The 25,935-nt window shown below is 43.2% G+C and overlaps 5 protein-coding genes across 9 annotated transcripts; 3 read left to right on the forward strand and 2 right to left on the reverse strand.

Annotated features, from left to right (window-relative positions):
- The first annotated feature begins 455 nt into the window (after positions 1 to 455).
- tomm5 (translocase of outer mitochondrial membrane 5 homolog (yeast)) lies at positions 456 to 2,114 on the forward strand. The gene is made up of 2 exons (XM_020078531.2): positions 456 to 683; positions 1,772 to 2,114. Exons 1-2 carry the CDS (start codon positions 563 to 565, stop codon positions 1,804 to 1,806), a joined length of 156 nt encoding a protein of 51 aa, XP_019934090.1. The 5' UTR covers positions 456 to 562; the 3' UTR covers positions 1,807 to 2,114.
- An 868-nt stretch (positions 2,115 to 2,982) lies between these two features.
- Positions 2,983 to 5,586, forward strand: LOC109625160 (zinc finger and BTB domain-containing protein 5-like). Its single transcript, XM_020080280.2, has one exon. It carries the CDS (start codon positions 3,314 to 3,316, stop codon positions 5,357 to 5,359), a length of 2,046 nt encoding a protein of 681 aa, XP_019935839.2. The 5' UTR covers positions 2,983 to 3,313; the 3' UTR covers positions 5,360 to 5,586.
- On the reverse strand, positions 5,576 to 11,398 carry LOC138411396 (glyoxylate reductase/hydroxypyruvate reductase-like). The gene is made up of 10 exons (XM_069531506.1): positions 11,365 to 11,398; positions 9,618 to 9,861; positions 7,878 to 8,008; positions 7,620 to 7,692; positions 7,397 to 7,513; positions 7,172 to 7,260; positions 6,977 to 7,078; positions 6,763 to 6,898; positions 5,931 to 6,061; positions 5,576 to 5,837 (listed from the first exon to the last, which is right to left on the reverse strand). The coding sequence occupies exons 1-10, from the start codon at positions 11,381 to 11,383 to the stop codon at positions 5,716 to 5,718; spliced, it is 1,164 nt and encodes a 387-aa protein (XP_069387607.1). The 5' UTR covers positions 11,384 to 11,398; the 3' UTR covers positions 5,576 to 5,715.
- A 425-nt stretch (positions 11,399 to 11,823) lies between these two features.
- Positions 11,824 to 15,242, reverse strand: LOC109625181 (glyoxylate reductase/hydroxypyruvate reductase-like). 3 transcript variants are annotated; one of them, XM_020080330.2, is made up of 10 exons: positions 15,187 to 15,242; positions 15,026 to 15,105; positions 14,017 to 14,147; positions 13,759 to 13,831; positions 13,536 to 13,652; positions 13,311 to 13,399; positions 13,116 to 13,217; positions 12,902 to 13,037; positions 12,490 to 12,620; positions 11,824 to 12,396 (listed from the first exon to the last, which is right to left on the reverse strand). In XM_020080330.2, exons 2-10 carry the CDS (start codon positions 15,088 to 15,090, stop codon positions 12,275 to 12,277), a joined length of 966 nt encoding a protein of 321 aa, XP_019935889.2. In that variant the 5' UTR covers positions 15,091 to 15,105; positions 15,187 to 15,242; the 3' UTR covers positions 11,824 to 12,274. The 3 variants fall into 3 exon arrangements, with proteins under 3 accessions (XP_019935889.2, XP_019935872.2, XP_019935898.2); XM_020080313.2 differs by having other exon boundaries at positions 15,026 to 15,235; XM_020080339.2 differs by lacking the exons at positions 15,026 to 15,105; positions 15,187 to 15,242 and adding an exon at positions 14,759 to 14,896.
- A 567-nt stretch (positions 15,243 to 15,809) lies between these two features.
- On the forward strand, positions 15,810 to 25,898 carry ssh3 (slingshot protein phosphatase 3). Of its 3 annotated transcripts, none has more exons than XM_020080294.2 (17): positions 15,810 to 16,084; positions 17,363 to 17,509; positions 18,825 to 18,862; positions 18,942 to 19,128; positions 19,560 to 19,675; positions 19,789 to 19,857; positions 20,640 to 20,705; positions 20,838 to 21,020; positions 21,437 to 21,530; positions 21,653 to 21,781; positions 22,011 to 22,057; positions 22,146 to 22,292; positions 23,004 to 23,204; positions 23,356 to 23,572; positions 23,667 to 23,768; positions 23,870 to 23,965; positions 24,464 to 25,898. In XM_020080294.2, exons 2-17 carry the CDS (start codon positions 17,462 to 17,464, stop codon positions 24,599 to 24,601), a joined length of 1,878 nt encoding a protein of 625 aa, XP_019935853.2. In that variant the 5' UTR covers positions 15,810 to 16,084; positions 17,363 to 17,461; the 3' UTR covers positions 24,602 to 25,898. The 3 variants fall into 3 exon arrangements, with proteins under 3 accessions (XP_019935853.2, XP_019935861.2, XP_069387605.1); XM_020080302.2 differs by lacking the exon at positions 15,810 to 16,084 and adding an exon at positions 16,316 to 16,430; XM_069531504.1 differs by lacking the exon at positions 15,810 to 16,084 and adding an exon at positions 18,152 to 18,195 and having other exon boundaries at positions 17,380 to 17,509.
- The last annotated feature ends 37 nt before the right edge of the window (positions 25,899 to 25,935 follow it).

The raw sequence follows: 25,935 nt of genomic DNA on the forward strand, positions 1-25,935 counted from the left end.
GAATGACGGTGGCTCCTGCACTGGGGCCTCTCTTGCTGAGGGGCCCGATGTTAAAATCCATAAACAGAAAGTTAATGTGGACTCAGTGCTGATTTTTGCCCACAGCCAAAAGCCTAAAAAGAATTGTATTATTTAGGTTATTTAAGTAGCCATTTTTTCTAAACATTAAAATAGTTTAGTCTTCAGAAGTATAACACAGACATCTTTAAATGTGTTAAAATAACAACTAAATATCGTTGCTAGAAATGGGCAGTAAATGAATGAGCCACAAAATAAATAAACCTGCTCACACAAGGGATACAACTACAAACATGTACCATGCAACACCTACACAGTAATAAAACAATGAAAAGATATTAAATATATTATAGGACAACACTTACGACATTTTATGTTTCGCCTCTCTAACCTGTTCGTGTGGTTTGTCCCTCGGTGCGCGCCGTCGTCGTTCAACCTACTTCCGGTTATTGCGTCTTTCCGGTCTCTCGGTTATTGCATCCATGCTCCAGAGACGGTGGATTTCCTCTCAACACGTTCGGAGGATTGAAAAACAGAAGCGATCATGTTCAAGCTGGAAGGACTCGGACCTAAAATGGACCCGGAAGAGATGAAGAAGAAAATGCGTCAGGACGTCATGTCGTCTTTGAGAAACTTCCTTATTTACGTCGCCCTCCTCAGAGCCAGTGAGTTCAGACCTGTGACATTGACATGAAGCCCCATACTGACGATAGTAACACTCGCAGAAAGGTCTCCAGCTGGATTCTCTTCATGTGGTTGATAATCAGCACATGTGCTAGAAGAAGCAGACATGTTGGTCTCGTGCTGTGTTTTGGTCAGCAGTACAAAATAAAACCATTAAGGTCACTACATTCACATAATGTTTCACACACGCGATGCTTCACTTCTGTGTCACTGATGCAAGACAGTTTGATTTATAAAGCACATTTAAATATACAGGGGTGAACATTAAAAGAAAACTATTTAGAATCATACAGTTTCAAAAGAAAGCCAGCCATGTGGTTGGGGGGGGGGAGGGGGTTGGACAGTGTCACAGTGGTGATGGAGAGGAGAACTTTGTCCAAAGTAAGGACAGTATTGGACTTTCCGTCACACCCTCTCATAATGTCTTGATTAGTCTCTGCAGCTCTTTCAGTGACAGACTCATCCACCCACACTGTCCCACAGGAAATCATTCCTGCCTGTGGCTGTCAAATTGTATAATGACAACTGTAATTTCTAAAGCTTAATACTGTATACTGTGTATACTTTAACTTACATTCATGTACAAATGTAAATCTATACATACGCGGTTCATCTTTTATTTCCTTTTTTACTCTTAGTTGATTTTTATATTGCTATGTTTACACCTGCTTTTGCTCGTTCACCTCTTTCTCAGGAGCTCGGTGACATTTGAATTTCCCTACAGGCATTAATAAAGTATTTCTGATTCTGATTCTGAAAACAAGATTAAAGCAAAATAAAACAGCAGAATACACGAGGTAAAGAGATATAAAGACATATTGGTATTAAAAAGGATATATCTCTAAAATGTAATAATAAGTCAAAATGGATGTTAAGTCAAGTAGATGGACCTGTGTAAAATGATAAACTAAAAAGAAGAAAATACAATGATGGTGTGACATTGTTTAATAGTTTAGTTTTACTGACCATCAGGTAGCTGGTTTCAGCGCGATGCTGCATAGCGATGGAAAGCTGCTTCTCCTTGTTTGGACTTTAACAGTCTAATAATCTGTGTTCCCTTCACACACAGCTCCGTATGTGCTAAAGAAGCTGGACAGCATATGAATGGAGCTGCTGACCTCTTCTCTCCTCCACCCACTGAGGTCCCTGAGACAGAGCACAGACCATCCTCATCATGAGCAGACAGCTGGGGCCACGGCAGCATCACTCCCCCGTGACATGACCTGCGTCAGTCCATCACTGTGAAGCAGAAAACAAATCTGTTCTCGTTTCTAGTCATGTTGTAAACATTAGTCTGCCCCATTATTTTTGTTTGTGTGTTTTTTGTTAAATAAATTGTGATCATTGTTAAATGCAGCGTGTGACGATGTGCAGGGTTGCTGCGTCATGCAATAAAGAGAAATAATGTTCAATCTGCTGGTTTAAATATGTGTAGCTGTTATGTTACGTTATGGAAACTGTCAGTACTACAGGAATTTCACCACACTACTCTGTCAGGCCCTGATTATCATTTTTGTTTTACTCTCAGACACAAACTTAGGGTGGCAGGGTGAAGCACTGTTACCTCACAGCAAGAAGGTTCAAATCCAGGATCGGCTGGGGGGGTCCTCTATTTGGAGTTTGCATGCTCTCTCTTTGTATGAGTGGGCTTCCTCCCACAGTCCAGAGACATGTGCACTGGGGTTCGGTTTTATTGGACCATAATTTAATAACTATAGGAAATGGGTGGATGAATAAACAAACTGAGAGATCGGTTGTCTTCCCTACGCAATGGTGACAAATATTGTTAATCTCTCTATCAATAATATCACAAGGAAATGTCAAATTGAAGCTTCCTTTAAAAAATACGTCTGGTAATTTTAACATCTTGTATAATATTGTCAACAAGGGCAAATAACCCCCTCGATATTTTCCAATGATGTAAAATAAAAAATTGTTTCATGATGTAAAGATTTTTAGTTTCCTCTCAAATACTCTCAAAAATAAAAAATTGAAGGCTGACATAAAAAATGTTACAGATAGAGAAAAGAGTAAAAAAAACATTTTAAAAATGATTAAGATAGACGGAATGATCAAAACTAGGAGAAAGCAAAGCTATTAAAATGTGTCTCGAAGAGATTTTAAAGAGGATAAGGAGTTAAGCAGACAGATCTCAGTGAGGTGTGGAGGTAAAATAAACTGAACTGAGAAATAGACTATAATGCGCACTTTCATGAGATCTCCACCTGGGGGCGATGTTTTATTGCAAGAATTGTTGGTGGTGCCGTCGACAAAGGACGCAGGATGCAACATGGCTGTGAGAGCGCGATGAATAATTCACATCGGTATCTATGGGGATAGATACAGTTACAGTCTGAACGTTGCAGCAGTGAGAGAGGACCAGCTGCGCGGACAGAGAGCGGCTGCTGCTGGAGGACAAAGCCCGAGTCTGAGTCGCATCTCTCGGCGTCATTGTTGGAGCGAGCCCGCCCAGACTCAGCTGACAGATGCTCGTCAGCCTGCAGGGAGGCTGCTGTCCGCCCCGATGCCGAGTTCAGCACATGAGTCGTCGATGAGGACAAGCGTCTCCTCGTGCTGTTTCTGTCAGTGACCTTCACTGTGTCCGGACACCATGGACTTCCCAGGTCATTTCCAGCACATCTTCCAGCAGCTCAACCACCAGCGCCTGCACGCTCAGCTGTGTGACTGTGTGGTGCTGGTGGGAGGCCAGAGCTTCCAGGCTCACCGCTCCATCCTGGCAGCATGCAGCTCTCACTTCAGAGCCCTCCTGAGCTCCAGCGACGCTGCCGATGAGGTTGGCGGAGCCGGGGTCGACAGAGGCGAAGGGAGAGGCCCCAGTGTGATGGAGCTGGATCCAGAGGTGGTGACCCCTGAGGCCTTCTCCACCCTGCTGGACATGATTTATACCTCCACCCTCTCCCTGGGAGCCTCTAATGTCATGGACGTGCTGCTGGCCGCCTCGCACCTCCATCTGAACACTGTGGTGAAGGCGTGCAAGCTCCACCTGTCCAGGAAAAACTTCCCTGCCTCGCCACCTAAAGGATGGAGGTCAGTGCAACAGCAGCAGCAGTGTCCCCCCTCACAGGCCGAGAGGTCGTCCTCCCTTCAGCTGGTCTCGTCTGCTATGGAGGAGGACTCAGATGAAGAGGGAGCGGTAGTGGAGGTGAGCCAGTCAATGGGGGAGGTCAGGGGAGTCAATGGCGAGACAAGCGCAGGCGCACCGTCCTCGAGGTTTAAAAGGAAGTCACACGAGGACAGGCTCAGCTGCAGGAAGAGAAGCTGCAGAATGCCAGAGGGAAACTACAAGGAGTGTTCTCCCACTGTGACAAGCCTAAGCACCGTCAGTGCAGAGGAAGGAAGGGATGATCTGCTGTCCCCAGACCGCCTGAGGACAGCTGATGGACTTTTGGAGAACCAAGGGGATGAGGAGGTGGAGGAGAAATATGAAGCAACCAAGGGAGAGTCAGAGGAGATCCAGCTTCCGAGCCAGTCGGACAGCAGCACAGGGGGCGCGGGTGGGTGGAAGAAGGATGGAGATACAGATGGAGACACGGTGGTGAAAGTAAAGGTGGGAGAAGAAGGGGAGGAAGAGGGAGAGGAGACAAAGATGGTGATGATGGAGGTGAAAAAGGAAAATCTAAGCACAACCTCCCCAGATTTAGATTCTCCTCCATCTCCACCACTAGACCGCACAGACAATTTAAACGCACAAGTAAATGATGACAACATGGCCACAGCAGCCGACCCAGCAGGAGGGGGTGTTGGCTCTTTACAATCTCAGCTGTGCACAGATCTTCAGACTGACGCACACAGGGACCACGGGGATTTGTGTGATGACGGTGAAGGCCTGGACAGCCTGTCAGAGCTGGCCTTCTCCTGCTTCCTCAATCCCAGTGCTGACAGTGTAATGGGAGCCCTGGAAGAAGAAGACAGCCTTGCTAGTCTCACAGCTGCTGCCACTGCAGCCGCCGCCGCCGCCAGCGATGCTCCTGCGGCAGCTGGAAATGTAGGTGAACCGTGTCAAAACTCAGAAGAGGCAAACACCTCTTTTCCTCAGTCCTCTGATTCCTCCTCCTCTCTTGTTTTCCCCCTGCAGCAGCTCCTTCCGACTCAGAGCTCTGGTTTTAGTGACACGCTCATCCTGCAGCCCTCTCAGAACTCTTTAGCTGGGTTTCTAAGCGGCATCAGACCGGGACTCAGTCTGGAAGCCTCCCTCGTCCCACCCTCACCCTCTAGGGTCGGGACAGGCTCAGGTGTAACAACCTTTCGTCGCATTGCTCCCAAAGTGCCGCCTGGGTCAGAGGCCGGCACAGATCCTTCCTCCTCCTCTTCTGGGTCAGCGGGGGATGCCGCTGCTGATCGGCCGCCTCTAACCAGAGCTTCAGAGGATGTTCTGTCCAAGTGCAAGAAAGCGGCTGCTGAGGACCATGTGCTGTTAGTAGAAGGGGAGAAGAAGTACGCCTGCAACATCTGCTGCAAAACCTTCATGAACCTGACTGACTGTAAGAAGCACATTCGTGTCCACACGGGAGAAAAGCCCTATCCCTGTCCGAAGTGCGGCAAGCGCTTCAGCCAGTCGTCCCACCTTTACAAGCACTCTAAGAACACGTGTGTAAACTGGAAAGACGATCAGTCGTTCCCAGAACCGCTGCTCTGACCTCTTTTTCTAGAGGAAGAAAAAAGATTCACACTCAAACACTTTCTAAATTATTGTTTTTGTGTTACATGAAATCAAAAATCAATTTGGTAATGTAAGTTTTTTGATGTTTTATTATGTTATCAACCAAGCTAAACCAATGTGAATGCTCTGAAACTATTCTCAAAGAATAACATGGTTGATGTCACTAAAATTAAGAGTAATGAGAAAATAAAAAAATGTACTCAGTGATTTTTATTGATCTATTATAAGCATGAGGCATATTTAAGTAAGCCACTAAATGTTACATTTCCAATGAAAGATATCTTTTTATTCTTAAGAAAGATCAGAGCAGGACGTCATCTCCGCTTCAGACTCTAGAGGACGAGTTCTTTGGGCATCTCTGTGCCCCGTAATCCACCCAGCAGGTTCTGCACCGTCAGCACTGCCATGACACCTCTTGTGGCGTAGGTGGCACTGCCGATGTGCGGCAACACCACTTCACAAGAAGGAAGAGGATAATGGGTACCATTAAAAAGGAGAATCAAAGCAAATCAGATTTTGTCACATCAGGAGGCGAATTTCTACTCACCACAGTTTTTGAGTGTGAGAAGGGGATGGTTTGTTGGGAGTGGCTCAGGTGTTGTGACGTCCAGTCCAGCGGCAGCTATCTGTCCACTGCTCAGAGCCTCGTATAGATCGTCCTGGTTCACCACAGTCCCCCTAAAACCAATAATTCACCATGTTGTCATCCTCATGTCTTGTACAAACAGAGATGTGAGAAGAATCTACAGTACAGAGAATATCAAAACACAGATCTTACTGACATTGTTTATGCTGATGTAGTCACATGAGACACATGAGATTAAGTGAGACAATTAAGTGCGATATGGGCTAATGAAGTTTGAACTCTTTGGGGTGAGTGGGGCTTTGACTGGATATATCTCTTTTAATAAGGGTTAAAGAGGAATAGCTCTTTTCCAGCTCCATATCTACATAAACACAGTACAATGTAAAAGAAATAAACGCATTATTAGTGATCATAACAGCTAAATTGCATAAAAACTATATTTCAAAATGTGTCAAATTTTCACCAATGTGAGCTCATAATGTCATCAAGGCCTCCTGAAAGCTTGGTCTTACTCATCTGACGTGGCATCACATTAATAACTCCTTACAACGGGAGGAAACCTTAATCAGAACCAGACTCGGCCATCTACCGCGACCGGTTGGGTTGAGGAAACATAAATAGGGGACAGTGGAGATGGAAGGGAGACAAGAGACAGAGACCAGGAACAGATGTGTCATGTCCAAAATCTGTGTTCCTGTGCAGCCATCAATGATCTGAATATCTTTAAGTTATTTATGGATAAAAACCTCAGAAATATGTTGTTAACTGACTGGAAACTACTCTTAAAGTCTACCTGCTTGAGTTGATGAGGACGGCTGTGTTCTTCATCTTGCTGAAGAAGGCCTTGTCACATAGCCCCAGGCTTTCTGGAGTCAGGGAGCAGGTGATAACTATGAAGTCGCTCTCAGGCACAAGTGTGTCCAGAGGAACTGTTCCACAGAGAGAAGGAAGATTATTATCTCAAAACTATTCTTATTATACAGTTTTAGATTGGATTAGATTCTTACCAAATTCTCCTTTCACCTCTGCAGCCTGGGCATTAGCTGTTGTCCCAGAGTAGAGCAGCCGCTTCACTCCGAAGGACATGAGTCTCTGAGCAACCGCCATACCTGAATAACACATGTTCCTAGTTAGTTGAGGTTACAGTTAGTTACAGGATGTAGCCATATACCAAAGTAAAAGAAGAAAATCATCATCCTTACCAATGCGTCCGAGTCCAATGATTCCGACTGTGCTGCCAGAGAGACCATATCCACACAGCCAGAGAGGGTCTGACGAGCTCCAGCCACCACTGAGAGCAACACAAACATAGTTTGACCATTGTGCCACTCAGTTTAAGTAATTACTTGTTCTTTTAGGTTAAAAAATAACACAATCAAAAGAAAACACTGCTGATATGAGTCAATGTGTAACTTTTTGAGACTGACTTCTTGACCTCCTCCATTCCCTCTGGTAATCTGCGAGCAGTGGCCAGCAGCAGAGCCACAGTCAGTTCAGCCGTGGCATCGGTCAGCACATCCGGAGTGTATCCAACACGTATACCTCTGGTGAACCCACAGTGTTAGAACTTCAGAGGTCATGTGGCACTTTAGTCTATTAGTCAAAGCTTGGTTTTGACAGCATAAGCTGCAGTTTGTTAATGTAACCTACCTTTTTTTAATTTCATCCAGAGCCAAGTGGTCAAGCCCTGCAGACATGGTGCTGATCACTTTGAGGTTTGGTCCTGTAATCAGAGACAGATCTCGACACTAGTTCATTTGATCAGACGGCTACTGGTTTGACAAGTTATTTAATTTAAGCTGAAATAGTGAATGGATATTGAACTAGGACGACAATCAGCAGAGCTCATACATCCAACAGGGCCCATGGGTCCCTTTAAATTCTATCAAGCTGCACCAAATTTCACACCTGCAGCATCCAGGACCTCAGCATCGATCTTGTCTGTCAGCATACACAGGAGACCATCAGCCTTTTGAACGCCTTTGAGAAGCTCTGCTCTCGGCAACGGTTCACTCGAGTCCCACAGAGACACCTCACACCTGTTTGCATGCACACAATAATGGTGGTAAATAAACATGAAGCCTGTGAGAAACATGGCTGATGGAGGTACGGCCTGCAGAGGCTCCCTTCAGATGATGGGGCTGTAACTTGAGAACGTCCTCTGCCATCGACCATATTGTCCATCAACATTCACTCACCCACTTATTTCATACCATCACATGAGTGGCAGTGCTGTAACTATTCAATCTATAACAACAATAACATTATTTATAATATAAGTTAGAGGAATGACTCCTTGTACCACTTGACAAAAAGTGCTCAACAATTGGTCCATGGCTGTTTTCATTTGCCTGAAGCAGACTCACAATCACAGGCGTCTTTAAATGAGCTCTGTCACATATTTGTATAAAGGATAAAAAACAGAGGAGAGAGCACACACAGCAAACTGTATCTGATAAAAATCCATTCACTCTGACTAATTGTGTCCTGTTTGTTTAAAAAAATCTAAAAATCCAGCCCACGAGATTCAAACTTAGGTTTAAATGCTCTAAAAGCCTCCAGGTTAAAATGTAAGGTTGTATTGTGTTCAAAGCAGATGGAAAATCAAGAAATAAAAGCCGAGCATGACAACCCTTTTCCTCTCAGTGTTTAAAAAGCAGGTGAGTGAGGTGTCCCGCACTCCTCTGTGAGGCCTGCAGGCAATCTGAAGCGGGTCATGCATGGCCATGCTGAGTCAAGGTTGTTAGCTGCAATTTTCCTCTCCAGGTCTGATTTAGAATTTTGTTTTGCTCTTAAAAGGTACAGTGTGTAGAATCTAGTGTTGAAATTTCATGTTGCTGCTAAACGCCCCTCACCCTCTCCTTCCAGACATGAAAAAGAACCTGCGGCAGCCTCCAGTTGTCATAAAACTCTCAAAAGGTGTTTAGTTTGTCCAGTCTGGACTAATGTAAAGAAAACATGGCGACCTACGTAGAGAGGACGCCCTCGATGTAAATATAAAGTGTTTAAATATAAAGGGCCTTTTCTGGGGTAAGGAAAACTACAATTCATATAATTTAGATGAAACGAACTAGTGAAAACATCATGAGGATTATTCTACATTAAATATCTGCCAACAATTCCCTTTCACCTAAATCTTACACACTGGACCTCTAAGCTCTTTGGTAGCGATATGCAGGTCAGACGTGTCCCTCATTTTAAAATCACAGTTTAGCTGCAGCAGTGCGTCTCTTGAGTGGGACTGAGAGCTCCAGTGACATCGCCACTAAGTAAAAGACAATACAAAATCCCACACAAGAAAAGATAAAAAGGATCCATTTTAAAAAGTGTGTAGCAGCACAAGAGCACTGAGTCATGGATAAAACGACCAACAAACATTTAAAACGGACATAAAACACACTGACAAGGACACCAAACTCTCACTGCTGCGTGCGCATGCTTCCTTAAGACTAGTTGGAGCAGCAAAAAAATTGTATATCTTAGTTAGTCTCTCATTTGATATACATTTCTCTTCATAATGTTTCTGACTATGCTCATATCAACTTTCATGACTTTTTACTGCACAGTGATTGAGAGAATTCAAGGGAAAGTCTGTGAAAATTGCCCAATGCATTCATACCTAAACAAACATAAAGCAACACGTCTTACTCTTCGGCCGCTGAGAGGATCTTCATCCCCTCCGGAAGGATCCCCCTCGTCACAAACACCTTCAGGAGTTTTTCACTTGGCTGGACAGACTTTGTCAAATCGTCACCAGACCGAAGAGCAGAGTCTGACAGTTTGTCAATGTACATGCATTCCTTCTCTTCCATGTGTAGTTTTTGTTCTTCAATTGCAGTCTGTGCGTGTCCTTTCTCGTGTTGTGTGGCTGGTTTAAACATAAACCCTGGAGCTGATCAAACAAACACAAAGCAAACTTCATTCCAGTACCTGTCAAACAACTTGAGATCAGTGATGGGTTGTGAATGTGTAATGTGAGCGCAGGTCAGAGGAGGAATCAGACTCAATTTCTCCCTTGATGCACTGTGATCTGTGATTATGGTCTCATTCGCTAGATACCCTCCTTCTTATCAGAGATCTGGTGGTCCATCTGAAAATAATATCGTAATTAATTAGATATTCGATCTTAAAAAGCTGTAGATTTTGGGGTGTGTCTGTTTGATTGTCAGGCAGGGAACTGAAGGGTGTTGGCTGGCAACGACTGGGCTGTGAATCATCAGGTGATGGCAGAGGAAAGTGGATCAGGAAGTGAGATGAAGTCAATGGAGGGAGATGTGATGATTGGTGCAGCTCCGAAGACCAAAGGTCAAATACACGAAAAAGTCAGTGAAAGGCAGTGATCCAGATTATAGTGTAGAATATAAAGTGTTTATCAAACTGTCTCTGAAGAGGGAGCGTCGTTTGGTGAGTGGAACCTGATTCAACTAACGAAATCTCTAAATAAACTGCTGAATGAGACTAAAGGAGCCAGGATATTGAGAAATGGTGCATTGCTTGTCTCATATAGAGAGAGAGTACACAACAAGGGAAAGATATGTGATTGACAAAGATGGAACACATAAAAGTGCAGTGTCAGAGGAGTCATGTCAGGAAAACCAACAGAAGTGCCAGTTGACCTAATAAAAAAAAATCCTGGAGGGAGCTAGTTGATGTAAAACGTCTCAAAACAACTGGAGAAAAATGTGAGAGCCTGACTGTTATGATCAAATGTGAGGAGACCAGACTGCCAGACAAAGTGGTTCTGGGTTTATGAGTTATGAGGTCAAGAACTATATTCCTCCCCCACTGCGATGTTTTATATGCCAACAATTTTGCCACAGCAGTAAACTGCAAAGGCAAAAAGAGATGTGGAAGATGTGCAGGTGATCATGAGCACGGAAAATGTGAGAGAGGAGCAAAGATAAAATGTAACTGCGGAGGAGAACACAGCTCAGCCTATCGAGGGCGCAAAGTCAACAAGAAAACAGCAGAGGTACAAAGAGTTAAAATGTCACTGGGGATCTCAGATGCTGAGGCAGTGACAGATGTCTCTGAAACAGAGGTGACAAGCAACAGCTCAACAACTGCAGGGGAAGTGAAATACCTGCTGCGAAGAAAGATACACTCATTGTGGGCAAAAATGACTTTGTCCTGTTTATGCTAGAAGTGATAAATTGCTCATGGCAGACAGATAAGAAAACAGAGGATAGCAAGATCATTATAAAGGCTGCAGAGAAATAACTTGAAATCAAAGAACTAAATAGGATTTCGTTATACAACATTCAGGAATAACAGGAAAAATGGAGAAGGTCACAACTTTGGTGAGTAATGGCATGAGGTGTTGTGCAAGATAGGACAAGAACATTCAAAAGCATGCAGGCACTGGTGAGAGGAGCAGAGGATATTAAATCATTACCAGTCTGAAAAGTGGTCATACAGGAATATATGAGACTTCATAAAATAGGCGAACACTGCAAACAACCGGACACTGTCATTCCTGTATTGATAGAATGTAACAAATATAATGAACAAAGAAAGAAATTAATATCAGGATTAAAAGACGAAAAGCAGAATATCACATTTGTTAGGAAGGACATCAAAGAATAAACATTAAATTCTAATTAACTCTTTAAGAGAAACAGGATTTAAAAAAAATAATTTAATTCATATTTTAGTTTTGTTTGTTGCCAATCTACTGTTCCACACTCCAGTCCAGAAGGTGGCGGTAATGCCCCTATAAGCTGGTTTGCCAACCGCCCATAAACACCAGAACTGAAACATAAGCTGTGAGCCAAACTAATGTGAATGCTCTGGAACTAGTGTTAAAGAATAACATGGTTGATGTCACTAAAATTAAGACAGATGAGAAAATAAATTATGCACTCAGTGATTTTTATTAATCTATTTCAGGTTTGAGGATTTCTTAAGACATCCACAAAATATTACAGTTCTACTGAAATATATGTTTTTATTCTTCAGAATAATCAGAGCAGGAGTGTTGTACTGTTCACTAACAGCTGACATGGAGCGTCATCATCAGATTAAAGTGCAGACCAACAAGTGTATTTCTAATCTTCATGGCAACAACTTTAGAATGAGAAAGAAAACATTCTTTTTACTATAAAAACTAAGGAGTGCTGCTAGCTGAAAGGACTAAACTTTGCACTAAGCATTTTCTTCCAAAAAAAAATGCACAGTAAAAGTAAAAGTGCAATTCAGTGTTACTGTGACAGAATAAAAACTTTTATCACATCTGTAAGTTTTTGTTTCCGGACATCTGCACAGCATCAGAGGAGGCACCAGGCACAGCGGCTCCGCTTCAGACTCTAGAGGACGAGTTCTTTGGGCATCTCTGTGCCCCGTAATCCACCCAGCAGGTTCTGCACCGTCAGCACTGCCATGACACCTCTTGTGGCGTAGGTGGCACTGCCGATGTGCGGCAACACCACTTCACAAGAAGGAAGAGGATAATGGGTACCATTAAAAAGGAGAATCAAAGCAAATCAGATTTTGTCACATCAGGAGGCGAATTTCTACTCACCACAGTTTTTGAGTGTGAGAAGGGGATGGTTTGTTGGGAGTGGCTCAGGTGTTGTGACGTCCAGTCCAGCGGCAGCTATCTGTCCACTGCTCAGAGCCTCGTATAGATCGTCCTGGTTCACCACAGTCCCCCTAAAACCAATAATTCACCATGTTGTCATCCTCATGTCTTGTACAAACAGAGATGTGAGAAGAATCTACAGTACAGAGAATATCAAAACACAGATCTTACTGACATTGTTTATGCTGATGTGGTCACATGAGAAACATGAAACTGAAATTTCATATTCTTGGATCCCAATTAAGTGAGATATGGGCTAATATACCACTGCAATACCACGGTGATTATCATCATCACCGTCAAACCTCGGAAATATGTTGTTAACTGACTGGAAACTACTCTTAAAGTCTACCTGCTTGAGTTGATGAGGATGGCTGTGTTCTTCATCTTGCTGAAGAAGGCCTTGTCACATAGCCCCAGGGTTTCTGGAGTCAGGGAGCAGGTGATAACTATGAAGTCGCTCTCAGGCACAAGTGTGTCCAGAGGAACTGTTCCACAAAGAGAAGGAAGATTATTATCTCAAAACTATTCTTATTATACAGTTTTAGATTGGATTAGATTCTTACCAAATTCTCCTTTCACCTCTGCAGCCTGGGCCTTAGCTGTTGTCCCAGAGTAGAGCAGCCGCTTCACTCCGAAGGACATGAGTCTCTGAGCAACCGCCATACCTGAATAACACATGTTCCTAGTTAGTTGAGGTTACAGTTAGTTACAGGATGTAGCCATATACCAAAGTAAAAGAAGAAAATCATCATCCTTACCAATGCGTCCGAGTCCAATGATTCCGACTGTGCTACCAGAGAGACCATATCCACGCAGCCAGAGCGGGTCCCACGAGCTCCAGCCACCACTGAGAGCAACACAAACATAGTTTGACCATTGTGCCACTCAGTTGAAGTAATTACTTGTTCTTTTAGGTTAAAAAATAACACAATCAAAAGAAAACACTGCTGATATGAGTCAATGTGTAACTTTTTGAGACTGACTTCTTGACCTCCTCCATTCCCTCTGGTAATCTGCGAGCAGTGGCCAGCAGCAGAGCCACAGTCAGTTCAGCCGTGGCATCGGTCAGCACATCCGGAGTGTATCCAACACGTATACCTCTGGTGAACCCACAGTGTTAGAACTTCAGAGGTCATGTGGCACTTTAGTCTATTAGTCAAAGCTTGGTTTTGACAGCATAAACTGCAGTTTGTTAATGTAACCTACCTTTTTTTAATTTCATCCAGAGCCAAGTGGTCAAACCCTGCAGACATGGTGCTGATCACTTTGAGGTTTGGTCCTGTAATCAGAGAAAGATCTCGACACTAGTTCATTTGATCAGACGGCTACTGGTTTGACAAGTTATTTAATTTAAGCTGAAATAGTGAATGGATATTGAACTAGGACGACAATCAGCAGAGCTCATACATCCAACAGGGCCCATGGGTCCCTTTAAATTCTATCAAGCTGCACCAAATTTCACACCTGCAGCATCCAGGACCTCAGCATCGATCTTGTCTGTCAGCATACACAGGAGACCATCAGCCTTTTGAACGCCTTTGAGAAGCTCTGCTCTCGGCACCGGTTCACTCGAGTCCCACAGAGACACCTCACACCTGTTTGCATGCACACAACAATGGTGGTAAATAAACATGAGGCCTGTGAGAAACATGGCTGATGGAGGTACGGCCTGCAGAGGCTCCCTTCAGATGATGGGGCTGTAACTTGAGAACGTCCTCTGCCATCGACCATATTGTCCATCAGTTTGCATAATCTATTCTACTAAACTACTCACTCACCCACTTATTTCATTTCTCTGCCTCTTCATCTGTACCCTGTATCATCTCATTTAGTGTCTGCCCCCCTCACAATGCTTCGTGACCCTCATCCCCATGCATTTGTGCACCATCACACGAGTGGCAGTGTTGTAACATGAGAAAAAACTGTCAACGTACAAAAGAACATACATAAGTAGATAAAAGATAAAAGAGGCTGCACCCAAAATCAAAAATAGGCCAAAATATGTTGCGATAATTTGTTATTGGTTATTCTGTCCAGCCTCAAATGAATGGATCATGTAATAATATTGAGTGCCAAGTCACTGATTGATTGATGGATGATTAGTAGAATTACATTGTGTAGATACAAACAAACACACACACACACATACACATACACACAGATAGAACTTCACACAAATGGCAGCTATTGTGAACTATATTCCTACCTCTCCTAGTAAACGATGTTTCCACTGAGGGGGTTTGTTGATGATGTAACTACAAATTCCTAATAAATCTGGAAAAACCATGAAAACGTGGCAGAGGTGTTTGGATGTTTGTGGCCCGAGGGGAGGAGAGGCCACAGGGTTCGATCTGAGGAGGTGCACCGTGAATAAGTCACACTAATGTCAGACACACAGCAGTGAGGGACACATGGACAGTCTCTGCTGATGCTACACAAGCTGCTGCTAAAGTCAAACAGAGACACTTCTTACTCTGCGGCCGCTGACAGGATCTTCAGCCCCTCCTGAGGGATCCTCCTCGTCACGAACACCTTCATGAGTTTTCCAGCTGCCTGCATCACACTTTGATTAATCGTGTCCGGACAGAAGATTAGAGTTTGACAGGAAAGTTCACAGTTTGTCCAGATTCATACTTCACTGATACGTCTTCTGCTTCTTCTTCTTCCCAGCACCGGGCGGGCTAGACGCCTCAATGTCACATTGCTGCCCCCTACTGTTTGTTGTTAAAGAAGTGTGTATGTATATATATATATATATACAGTATGTGTATGTATATATATATATATATACAGTATGTGTATGTATATATATATACAGTATGTGTATGTATATATATATATACAGTATATATATATATATATATACAGCATGTATGTGTGTATATATATATATATACAGTATATGGATGTATTTATATATTTGAAACTTAACATACAGACAGTGGAGGTCACCATGAACAAGAGTGAGGTGGAATATCTGTGTCACCTCTAAAGGAATTTCTTAAATAATATTTAATAGGAGCAAAGTATGAAAATTGATTTGAAGTTGATATTAATATTAGTAAAAAAGTCAAATCTTATGAAACTTTACACCATGAACAAAAGGACTATTTTAAAATAATATTCAATAGGAGCAATATATACTTTATATCATCCATAAAGTGAAATTAAACTTTCAACGTTTGTCTTTTCTTCTCTCCGCTCCATGCACCCGGACCGTAACACCCAGAGTAGACGCGCATTAAATGTTCACGCTTGACCGGGTTTCGATGGTTCAACTCGATCGCGCCTTTCTGTTTTTCCTCTGCCTCGGGAGGACGTCGATGTTCCCGTGTGATTTCAGTGCGTGTGACGCCTCCGGCCGCTCCTCCTCCTCCTCCTCTTCCTCCTCCTCCTCCTCCTCTGGGGAAGCCGCTGCACTCGGTGGATTCTACACCCTGGACCCGAGGCGAGGGAGGAACAAACCGGGAGCCGACGGTGCTAACAAGCAGGAGCCAAAGGAGGAAACGGAGAGAGGGGGAGCGTGGAAGAGGTGACGAGTTTGTCTTTTTTCAGCTCATGTGTTCATTATTGATCCTGTTCACAGATCAACACGTCAGCTGTTCGCTCCGAGTTTGCTGCAGCAGCCTGTTGTTGTTTCACTGAAGCTCAGTCATATATATATGTTTATAATATATATATGTCTATATATATATGTAATATATATAAAGACAGTCCTCGGTCTCGTGTAGTCGTTCCAACACTTCACCTCTTCATGGATTCATAACATACAGTCCCTGTTTACATCGAGCTGCAGCCTGATCACACATCTGCTGCTGTAATGGAGGCGTCCCCAGCTGAGCTCATGTGCTGGTGACTGTCAGCAGTCAACAGCAGTGGTGAGTTGAGCTCAGATCCGCGTTCAGACACTTTGATTTTATTTATAATGGTCGACTTCACTGCACTGAACAACCTGAGACCGTAGCCCGAGGCACATCCTTCAATTCAAGACAACTTTATCAGTAAAACAGTAAAGACACGTCCACTCCAAACACAACAAGGAACTGCATTATCAGCATTTGATCTCATTCAAATAAGTTATTTTAATTGTTTTGTGGTTTTATTACATAATAATGACGCACATTGACAAAGCAGTTTCATCTCTGTTTGTGTAAAGAATATTAAATGCTACCTTCTGAGTCAAGATATGGATGAAATTGTAGATTACAATCTTTGTAATGTTGGTATGTGTTACACAAATATTGTGACACGTTTGATTTCTAGACTCTTCTTCTTTAAAGATTACATTTTCTAGGATTTACATTACAGACAGTACTTCATGGTATTGAAGAAAAGATTCTGTTAACGCATAAATGGAATGAAGTGATCTGGGCCTAATAGGACCTGAGTCAATGTGCTGTGGGGAGGCAGTGGGAGCTGCTTGGTGTTTGTTCTTGAGGATCGACGGGGGAGTCCCAGGTATTTCACCTCTCGCGGCTTCGCTAACGTCTTGAAAAGCTTTGAGGTCGAATGTGAGTCCTTGACCCAGCCGCCCATCATGTGAGTCATGGGGGGGGGTCACATGAGCTATAGTAGGAATGGGTGTCAAGCTGCCTGGGGTCGGATCTTAAGACTACATTGGACATGGTTGAAAAATGACATCAGAGATAATTTCCTTCCAGTGTTTGTAGACAGCTTTGTTCTCTCCTCTTTTAAACCATATCTGCTCAAAACCACACACCCGGTGTCCTCACACTCTTTTTTTTCTTTCCCCGATGCAATGCTTGTTTTGCTGGATGTAATAAAACCCAAATATCCATTTTATTTTCAGAAAAACACACCCCAAGTGTTCACCCCATCCACCGCACACATTAGGCTGAGGAACCTGCAGAGCCTGTCTCAGCTTGCCAGCCACAGTGGGTTTAGTGCAATGGCTCTGTTGACCCTGCACAGGATTCCATCCCTCTCCACCGCTCCAGTGAGTCCACCCTTCTCCACGCCTTGTTTTACCCAAACAGGCTGGACAATTTGCATCATGTCCTCACACATGAAGGTTACCTTTCGCTTCAGTAACCATCCAGGACTATATGAGCTGCTCGTGCTGAACTCTGTTGTTCATGAATGTGTCCTTTGTGGGTATCTTCACTGTACTTGCCTGAATGATAAAGAGGCTGTTGTTGCTGGGGATGTGATTGCACTGATAAGCTTTATTTGCCACAGATTTGCGGTCAACAAAATAGACTTTTTTAGCTCCCATTCACATTCATTACAGCAGTTTCAGAGAGTGATTGAATCAGTCTGTCCAAATCTATTGAATGCATTCAAATAATCCTTCACTGCATCATCAGGCTCTGTCAGTAACTTTAACTCTTCTCATTCTCTCATTCTTCTGTTGAGCTGATTTAACTTTACGTCAAAAGCTTGTTCTTGTTTATCATTGCCAACTAAATCATACATGACCTGACTGTGGGTCCAAGTCTCCTTTTATTTGCATATTTTGTCACTGAATCGAATCACTCTACTATCTTAACTTGTGCTCTCTCTTTTTTTTGTTATCTTCTCCAACACCTCATCGTTCCTCTCCTGGCTCCTGCCCACTTCTCCTCTTTTCAAATTTCAGTTTTTTTTTCTTGACTCTGTCTGGACTTGTCAGTTGCGTAACAGGTAAAGTTGCTGTCTCCATAAACCCTTACTACTGCTGCTACTTCTCTCTTGTTTCTTTCCCCCTCCCGGCATTGCATTTTTTATTCTTACCTTCTATAGTTTCACTGCTAATCTCTTTTTTTTTCTCTCACCCCTCAGTATCCTCTTCCTTCTACTCACATGTCACTCTTTGTATCTGTCTTCCACTGCACCATATCTGTGTTGCACCACATTTCACCCCAGTAAATGACAGTTTTTCCGGCCATATGTGTCAGCACTTTCAGCAGGAACAACATCTGATGCGCTGCCACTGGTGCTCCCAGAAAGCTTGTCATAGTGTTTGAACAGTGTGAGCCTGTGGGAGCATTAGAAACAGTGATCAGCATGTTCTCATAGTTATTACCTTATTACAGCAGCCCAAGCATCTGCCTCCAACTTTCATGTGCAAGCTCGACAGAATCTTCAGTCTGCTGGAGTGAAAAGAAAATATCAATTGACGTTTTTAAATTAAAAATTAAATAAAATATAGAAATCATCAAGAATTAGAAAATTGATTTAACATTGATTAGGTTAGTTGAACACATCAGAGATTAAATATTGATATTTTTCTTCTTGGTGTAACTTTGTTGTGGTTTATTTTATTTCCTAAGGATGAAAGCCTCCAAAAAAGAGGGAGACTGCAGAAAAGGTAGATGTGGTCCCTCGTCCTCTCAGAATAATGATAACCTGCTGCTTGACGTTAAACTAACTGTGTGTATGCGTCTCAGGGAGAGCTTTGCCCTTGTAAAAGGGGCGGTGCTTCTGCTGGAAGAGGGCGAGGGCGTGGACCCTCACGATGAGACAACTCACTCACCAACATCTCCCACAAAGCAAGGCGGCAGAACGTCAGACAAACAGCACAGACACCTCCACGCCATGATTGAGCAGCTCAGGCCAGAGGACACCATCCAGCTGGTGAGGCCTTGTCTTCTCACACACGATAGAAATCGGATCAGATCTCAGGTTAAAGGGGCCAAATGCAAACTTTACTGTTATACAGCCATTAACAGCTGTGTGCTGACCAGTTTAGTTAACATTTTTCTCCTCAAACCACAAACAGAGGAGAAGAAAACAGATATGTTCATTTAAGTGGACCGCAGCCAGTGTCTGGGTTTCTCTGGAAACATAACACAGACTTCCTTGACTTTTAATTTTCCCTAGAAGGCCAAAGAAAATAGAAAGCACAGGATATTTTCCCTGTGTGTAATCAGCCAGGTTTTTTTAGATTAATGGGGGTCTCCCGACTTCAGAAGAAACTTTTACAGAGCATCAGACCTTTACCTCTTGTCTCCTTTCTGTCTCACACATCCTCCGTCTCTCTGCTGCTCTTGTTCTCTGCCATGCAGGCGGTGCAGCTGGAGTCCTTTAACCCCAGCAGAGTCAGGTATCTGATCGTGGTTTCCACCCTCGGCAACAAACAGGAGAGCATCCTGCTGGGCATGGATTTCCCCAACTCTGACAGGTGTGTGTCACCAGCATGCTGCACTGCTTCACCGAGAGCAAGCATCCATTCGGTTAACAACTTCTGATTCAGCTTTGACCTTGAGTCTCTGTGTATCTACTGGCTCATTGCAGTGACCAGTGCACCATCGGCCTGGTTCTGCCGATATGGAGCGACATGCAGGTGTATCTGGATGGAGACGGGTAAGAAACATTTTAATTACACATTTAGCAAAAGGGGAAAGGAAGATTAAATTATTAAAATTTCAAAGTAGAAGCAATGATTTTGGGAGGCTGCAGCACAGATGGTGCAGCTCGATGCCTGGGATTCTGGCCAGAGATAATGAGAATGAGTAATGACTCTATTTATGGAGTTGAATCATGCTCTATAAAATACGACTGTTCCTATCACTCGCTCAGACCCTGGGATAATTATCGAGCTCATGTCTTTTTGAAAGTGAAGTATGTTTGGCTTCGGTCTATGGCTGAGAGTGTAGCTGAAGAAAGGTCTGGTAAATAAACTCCCTGTTTTTGCTGTAGTGCATCCAGAACCCCTAAATATCCACTCCAGCTTTAATGTCATTACAGTTTACGGTCTAAAAGCAGTCAGCATGACTCGGTGCAGTGGCTCTGCTGTCTACTAACTAATCCACCATCACACGCTGAATGTTAGCGATACAAAGCCATTTTGATTGGCTGCCATGTTCGCCCTCGTCAGGCTGGATCGCACCTCCAACTGTGCGCATTTCTTTCTCTCTCACTGTCCTCACATTTCCTTTCCTCACGAGAACAACCACTCATTGACACTGAATAACCCGAACAGAATTAAATTCTAAAAATAATTGTGCCTGTTTGTCAGCCTGCAGTGTAGCAACGCTCACAATGCTTCTTATTAGTGAGACTTCCTCTTCTCACTTTCTTCTCTTTCACTTTCTGATCCTCTGACTTAATTATCAGAGCTCATGTTTTCTCACTTTTTTCCTCAGTGGCTTCAGTGTGACATCAGCAGAAGAGACCAGGATTTTTAAGCCTGTCTCCATGCAGACCATGTGGTGAGTGAAATACTGATACTCAGGTGTTCACACCAAGCATGAAAGTACTTTTACTTTTAATGGCATCCAGCACGACACATCTAATGTACCTAGTAACATCATCTCCTTCTACCCCCTCCCCACCAACATAAGGTCAGTGCTGCAGGCGTTGCACGGCTGCTGTGAGCGGGCGGTCAAGGCAGTGTTGATCCCAGGCTCTGGCCTGGAGTGGGCCCAGCACTACCTCAAGCACATCGAGTCAGACCGCTTCTGCCTCAATGAGTGGGAGGCCATGGACGATCTGGAGTCAGTCCGCAAGGACATTGGTGGACAGAGGTAAAGAGGCGTTCTCTTTAAAAGACAGCGCAGCCCAGTGGTGGATCAAGTACTGAGATATTTTACAACATGAACACAAAAGTATTCGGCAAAATATAATTGCAAAGTAAAGTAAAAGTGCTTACTGAATAGGCCCATGTGAGTGTTATGTTGAATATATTCTAAAAGTTGATACCACCACATTCGTGTACTCTTGATCTGCAAAATAAGCAGTAACTACTGCTCTCAGATAAATAAAGTTAAGTTACGTACCTCCTAACTGTGTATGAAGCATTGTACTTGAACAAATGTCCTCAGCTACTTTCATCTGCCTGTAGTGATAAATGTGTAAATAAAATGAAAGTTGTCATCTGTTCTTATTTCTCATGCACACCTGACAGTCTTACTAAAAGTTTGACTTTTCTTTGTTTGGGAAGTTCTGCAGACAGATTCTCGAACGAGATGCTGATCAAAGAGAACCTGAGAGACATTATGAGGACTGAAGACCTGGACAACCTCACGTCTAAAATGGTGAGACGTGGGCAGAGGAGGAAGTAGGAACTTCTGGACCAGGGCTGCGGAAGAGAATCTGTCAAATATTAACAAGAGGATGTTTGCAAACCTGTGTTGATCTTTGCTTTGCTCTGCTGTAGGTGCACACTAACCTAAAGTCGAGGATCGGCTTCGATATGGAACCTTACAAGCAATACATTGACAATGAGATCCTGGTCACCATGGCTCAGATGGATAAACCCTCTAAAATGTTAGACTATCTCTATCTGGTGAGTGGTAGCTCAGATCCGCAGAAGTATTATCGTAAGTTTTATTTTACCAGCTTTGTTTTTATTTGGTGTATTTGGTATTTGCTTTCATCAGGATGGTGTAAGTGACTGTAACTTCCTCTTTGTGGCAGACGTGTGATGACAGTGATGGGGAAGACGTTTGTGTCGGCCCTTTGCTTTTCCTCCTCTGTGCCCTCAGTTGAACGTCTCCTTCTTTGTCTGGTTTCAGGGCTCTGAGTGGAACGCTGCTAACTTTGAGGAGCTGCAGAAAAACAAGTCAGTGCCACAAACTCCAAAGCTCTTTGTATCCTTGTTTTCCTGAGTCACTGCCACTGCTCTGACTTTGCGTCTATATGTTTTTCAGTGTTGGCTACATTCTGAATGTGACGAGAGAGATTGACAACTTTTTCCCAGAGTCCTTCACGTACATGAACATCAGAGTGTACGATGTCGAAGCCACCGACCTGCTCCCCCACTGGACAGACACATACAACTTTATCAACACTGCAAGGTAGTCCTGAAACCCTGCACACATTAGAAGACTCTTAAAATCCAAACTTGTGTAAAAGCATTGCCCTGACAAACATGCTGCTATCATGGCATCAACCATATCAAATGGAGGTACTGTATGCTACATCATCAGACAAACATGTTTATATGTTTGTGACTGTTCAAAAAGGGAAATAGGTCTTTTGTAGTGACTAGGGGTGCATCAGTCATGGATCAGATCTGTTTTCAGATCTGCAAAAAAATGGAGACAAATGTAACTTTGCTTTTAATTAATCAAAAAACATTAACTATAACAATGAACCTTTGCAACGTTCCAGGTGTTCAATGTTGTATCAAAATTTAAGGTAAAGTATTTAATATTTCCTTGTTAAACGGAAGTGAATTAAAAAAGCCTTTGTAGTTGTGTCTTCAAGTAAAAGCTTTACCTTACACAACACTTTCACTAAAGTCTGTGTAACTGTCATTTAGAATCTGTCGGCTGTGAGAGTAAACCGTGTGCACTGTGTTTTGTTTTCCTCTCATCTTAAGCTGTGAGAATCTACAATTGTCAAAAATGTACACTGAAGTGTTCTGTACCAGAAAAGTGCTTTTTACCTGTGGTCTGTCAGAGCTGCCACCATTTCTCCAGCTCATAGCAGAAGCTGGTAAACTCCAGTGTCAAGTAAAACCCTAAACCACTGATGGAGCTTTTCTCTTGATCTCTGTGTTGCAGGAAGAGGGGACAGGCGGTGTTGGTGCACTGTAAGATGGGCGTTTCTCGCTCTTCATCCACGGTGATAGCCTATCTCATGAAGCAGTATCGCTGGACGTTGGATACGGCGTTGGCCTACGTCCGGGATCGCAGGCCTATCATTCAGCCCAATGAAGGCTTCCTAAAGCAGCTGCAGACCTACAATGGTATCCTCAACGCAAGGTCAGACACAGTGTTGGGTCTATTAATGTACAAAGATCTATATTCCATCTATATTTTTCGTTTTAGAATTCGTTTTCTGCTGTTTGGGACCGTTTTTTGACGTTGATTCATTTGCTTGTGGATTGTGTCGTCTGTTCTCTCATCATTGCAGCCAGCAGCGTCACAGCGCGCTCTGGAGGAGAAAGTCGAGAGACCAAAGACAGAAGTCACTTCGCAAAGAGGAAGGAGACGAGGAAGGAAAAGCAGAAGAGGAGGAGGAAGAAGAAGAGGACGAGGAGGATGAGGACGAGGAGGAGGATGTAGAGAGTTCAGATGAAAAAGATTCCGGTTGCTCAGAAGAAAAAGATGAGTCAGAGGATGAAGGAGAGGTAAGTAGTCACGACAATAACATGTTATTATCATTTGAAATCGTGAAGATACTTATTTTATCTTCATGGCTTTAATCTTCTCAATCACACCCAGGTGTTTGTAGAACCCGTCCCCTCGTCTGACACCAATAAGGAACCTGGGCAGATGGGACCAGCGGGTGTCGGCCCCACAATAACGATTAACGAACCAGAAAAGGTGCGAGAAGCTGCCTGACACCATGAATATGTATCTTCCCATGGCACTACAGCAGTCACTCATGTTCTTAGATATTCTTGTTCTCTCTGTCTCTCCTGCAGGTCGCTTCGAGCATTAATCGCAGCGGCAGGATGAACCTCTTCTCCCTCATGCAGTCCATCAGTGAACTGGATGCTGAGGATAAGGGACGTGAGCAGGTAAATGAAGCAAAGAGCAGAGAAGAATGAGCAAACGTAAAATCTGTTTGTCTGTCGAAATTACTTGGACTAAAGGAAGAGTTCTTTGTGACGGTGCCGGGAAATTGTAGATATAGAAAATATGGGTGTGGAGTTGAGTAAGACTTCCTGAGACTCTAATGTGTTCAAATCTGTTACAGCTTCATTTCTCCGGCCTTAAATTAAATAAAACTCTGGACATTTATAGCAGCACCTGTTGCCTGATTGAAATAATCGGACTTCGTCTTTACTGCGTGTTTATTAAAACTGTCAAAAATATAAAATTTACTTTCAAATATGAGAAAGAAAATTCACGAATTGTCACATTTAAGAAAATGGAAAAATAAAACTATAATTGGATTATCAATAAAGCTAACGCTAAGCAAATCGATTAACCTACTATTCGTTGCAGCTCTAGAGCCAATATTCATTTCCATCTCTGTATGTAACAAATCTGCTCCTCGTTTATTTATTCCGAAGCTTCCTGGCAGCCCGAGGCGGTCTCCAGGACAACGGAGGAGAAGCCACGCACGACGAGGTCTGACTCACCAGAGCGCGTGTGTGGACGTTTCACCTGAACCACGCAGCCTGCCGGACGCCGGACCGAGTCAACCCTAGAGTGGCAGAGCAGGGAAGGATAGAGGAGGAGGAGGAGGAGACTGAAGGAACGAGCTCCAGTAACAAGCCAAGGTTGTTTTTTTTTACACTGTTCATATTATTTAGATGTTGAGAGTTTAAGATTCATGGTTTGAAGGTCATGTCATTGCATTTCTCTGTTCATAATCATTAGAACTGATGGGCCACTCTCTGTAAAAGGATTTTGCTGCAGTCTTGATGTACCAGTAAAAGCTAGGATGACAGATTATTGTATTATTATGGTTTATAGTTTTTAATTTGAGAACATATCCTACCACATAGAGACGCTACGGTTTTTCCTCCATGTAACGTCCTCTTTCTCAAGCTCCATTCGTTACCCCTTCCCTTCTTCTTCTCTTGCGTCAGCCCTCTCGACATTATCTCTATGCAATTACTGTCCTCTGTAAATTAGGCTGTATGCTGCCAATCCTCTCTCTCTCTCATCAGAAGTCTTTTGCGTTCGCTGCTCACTGATGTGAGGGTTCTTCTGTGTCTAAGCTGTGCATTACGGACCAAGTCAGGGCCAGTTTCATGGCACAAACCTATTTGCCAAACAATGTATTCCAATGTGCCAATGAATATAGTGTATTTAATTGAGAATATGTATCATGTCACCCATTTTATTTTTATTTTCTTAAACACCAGGACTGTGTGAGTGCCTTCAACCTGGGAAAGAAATTCAACTCTGTGACCGGTGTTTTTAATGTTTTCACTATGAGTGGTGGCTGAATATTGGTTTTACCTTGTACTATTTCTCACTTGGTGTGATTGCAGTATAAATGTGACTTTTAAAGGTTTTGCATGTGTGCATAAAGCATATATATATATATATCCACAGATAATTTGTTTGAAGAACTGGGTGCATGTTGTGTTTTTCTACCAGCCTACGAGAGAAAAGCTTTCACGTATTTATATGAACATTTAATGGATACGTTTGTCAGCATATTGTTCTCAGATTTACTAGATGCTGATATCGAACACGATCTCATCATGCTGGTGTTAACTTTATCCAGAGAAACCAAGCTACATCTTACTTTACATTTAATCTGCATGCTAGGTAAAACACCATGCACTTTATATCCCACAACACTGTTCCCACTGCCTGAGCCAACATCAAGCTATGCTGTACTCGCTCCTTTTTTGAAGACTTATAAGTCTTTGTCTGTTTAAGCCCACCTCTCTATGCCTTGTTGATTTGATCTCTCCACTGTCTACACTGTCTCACTCTTGTTTACAAGAAGCACTATGAGTGAAAAATAAATAATCATCCTCCAACAAACCTGATTTGTTTCTTGATTGAATTACACACCAGAGGA

This window comes from Paralichthys olivaceus, chromosome 9 (assembly GCF_024713975.1).
Source record: "Paralichthys olivaceus isolate ysfri-2021 chromosome 9, ASM2471397v2, whole genome shotgun sequence".
NCBI lineage: Eukaryota > Metazoa > Chordata > Actinopteri > Pleuronectiformes > Paralichthyidae > Paralichthys > Paralichthys olivaceus.

Coding starts and splice junctions, on each gene's coding strand:
- tomm5 (XM_020078531.2), top strand. CDS start 563: ATGTTCAAGCTGGAAGGACTCGGACCTAAAATGGACCCGGAAGAGATG. Junction 684..1,771: donor CGTCGCCCTCCTCAGAGCCA/GTGAGTTCAGAC, acceptor CTTCACACACAG/CTCCGTATGTGCTAAAGAAG.
- LOC109625160 (XM_020080280.2), top strand. CDS start 3,314: ATGGACTTCCCAGGTCATTTCCAGCACATCTTCCAGCAGCTCAACCAC.
- LOC138411396 (XM_069531506.1), bottom strand. Junction 8,009..9,617: donor ATCCTCTCAGCGGCCGAAGA/GTAAGACGTGTT, acceptor GCATGCAAACAG/GTGTGAGGTGTCTCTGTGGG. Junction 7,261..7,396: donor GGAATGGAGGAGGTCAAGAA/GTCAGTCTCAAA, acceptor TGTTGCTCTCAG/TGGTGGCTGGAGCTCGTCAG.
- LOC109625181 (XM_020080313.2), bottom strand. CDS start 15,111: ATGCAGGCAGCTGGAAAACTCATGAAGGTGTTCGTGACGAGGAGGATC. Junction 13,832..14,016: donor TGAGGTCCTGGATGCTGCAG/GTGTGAAATTTG, acceptor CTCTGATTACAG/GACCAAACCTCAAAGTGATC. Junction 13,653..13,758: donor CTGGATGAAATTAAAAAAAG/GTAGGTTACATT, acceptor TGGGTTCACCAG/AGGTATACGTGTTGGATACA.
- ssh3 (XM_020080294.2), top strand. CDS start 17,462: ATGGCTCTGTTGACCCTGCACAGGATTCCATCCCTCTCCACCGCTCCA. Junction 19,129..19,559: donor CAGAGGACACCATCCAGCTG/GTGAGGCCTTGT, acceptor TCTGCCATGCAG/GCGGTGCAGCTGGAGTCCTT. Junction 19,676..19,788: donor GATTTCCCCAACTCTGACAG/GTGTGTGTCACC, acceptor GGCTCATTGCAG/TGACCAGTGCACCATCGGCC.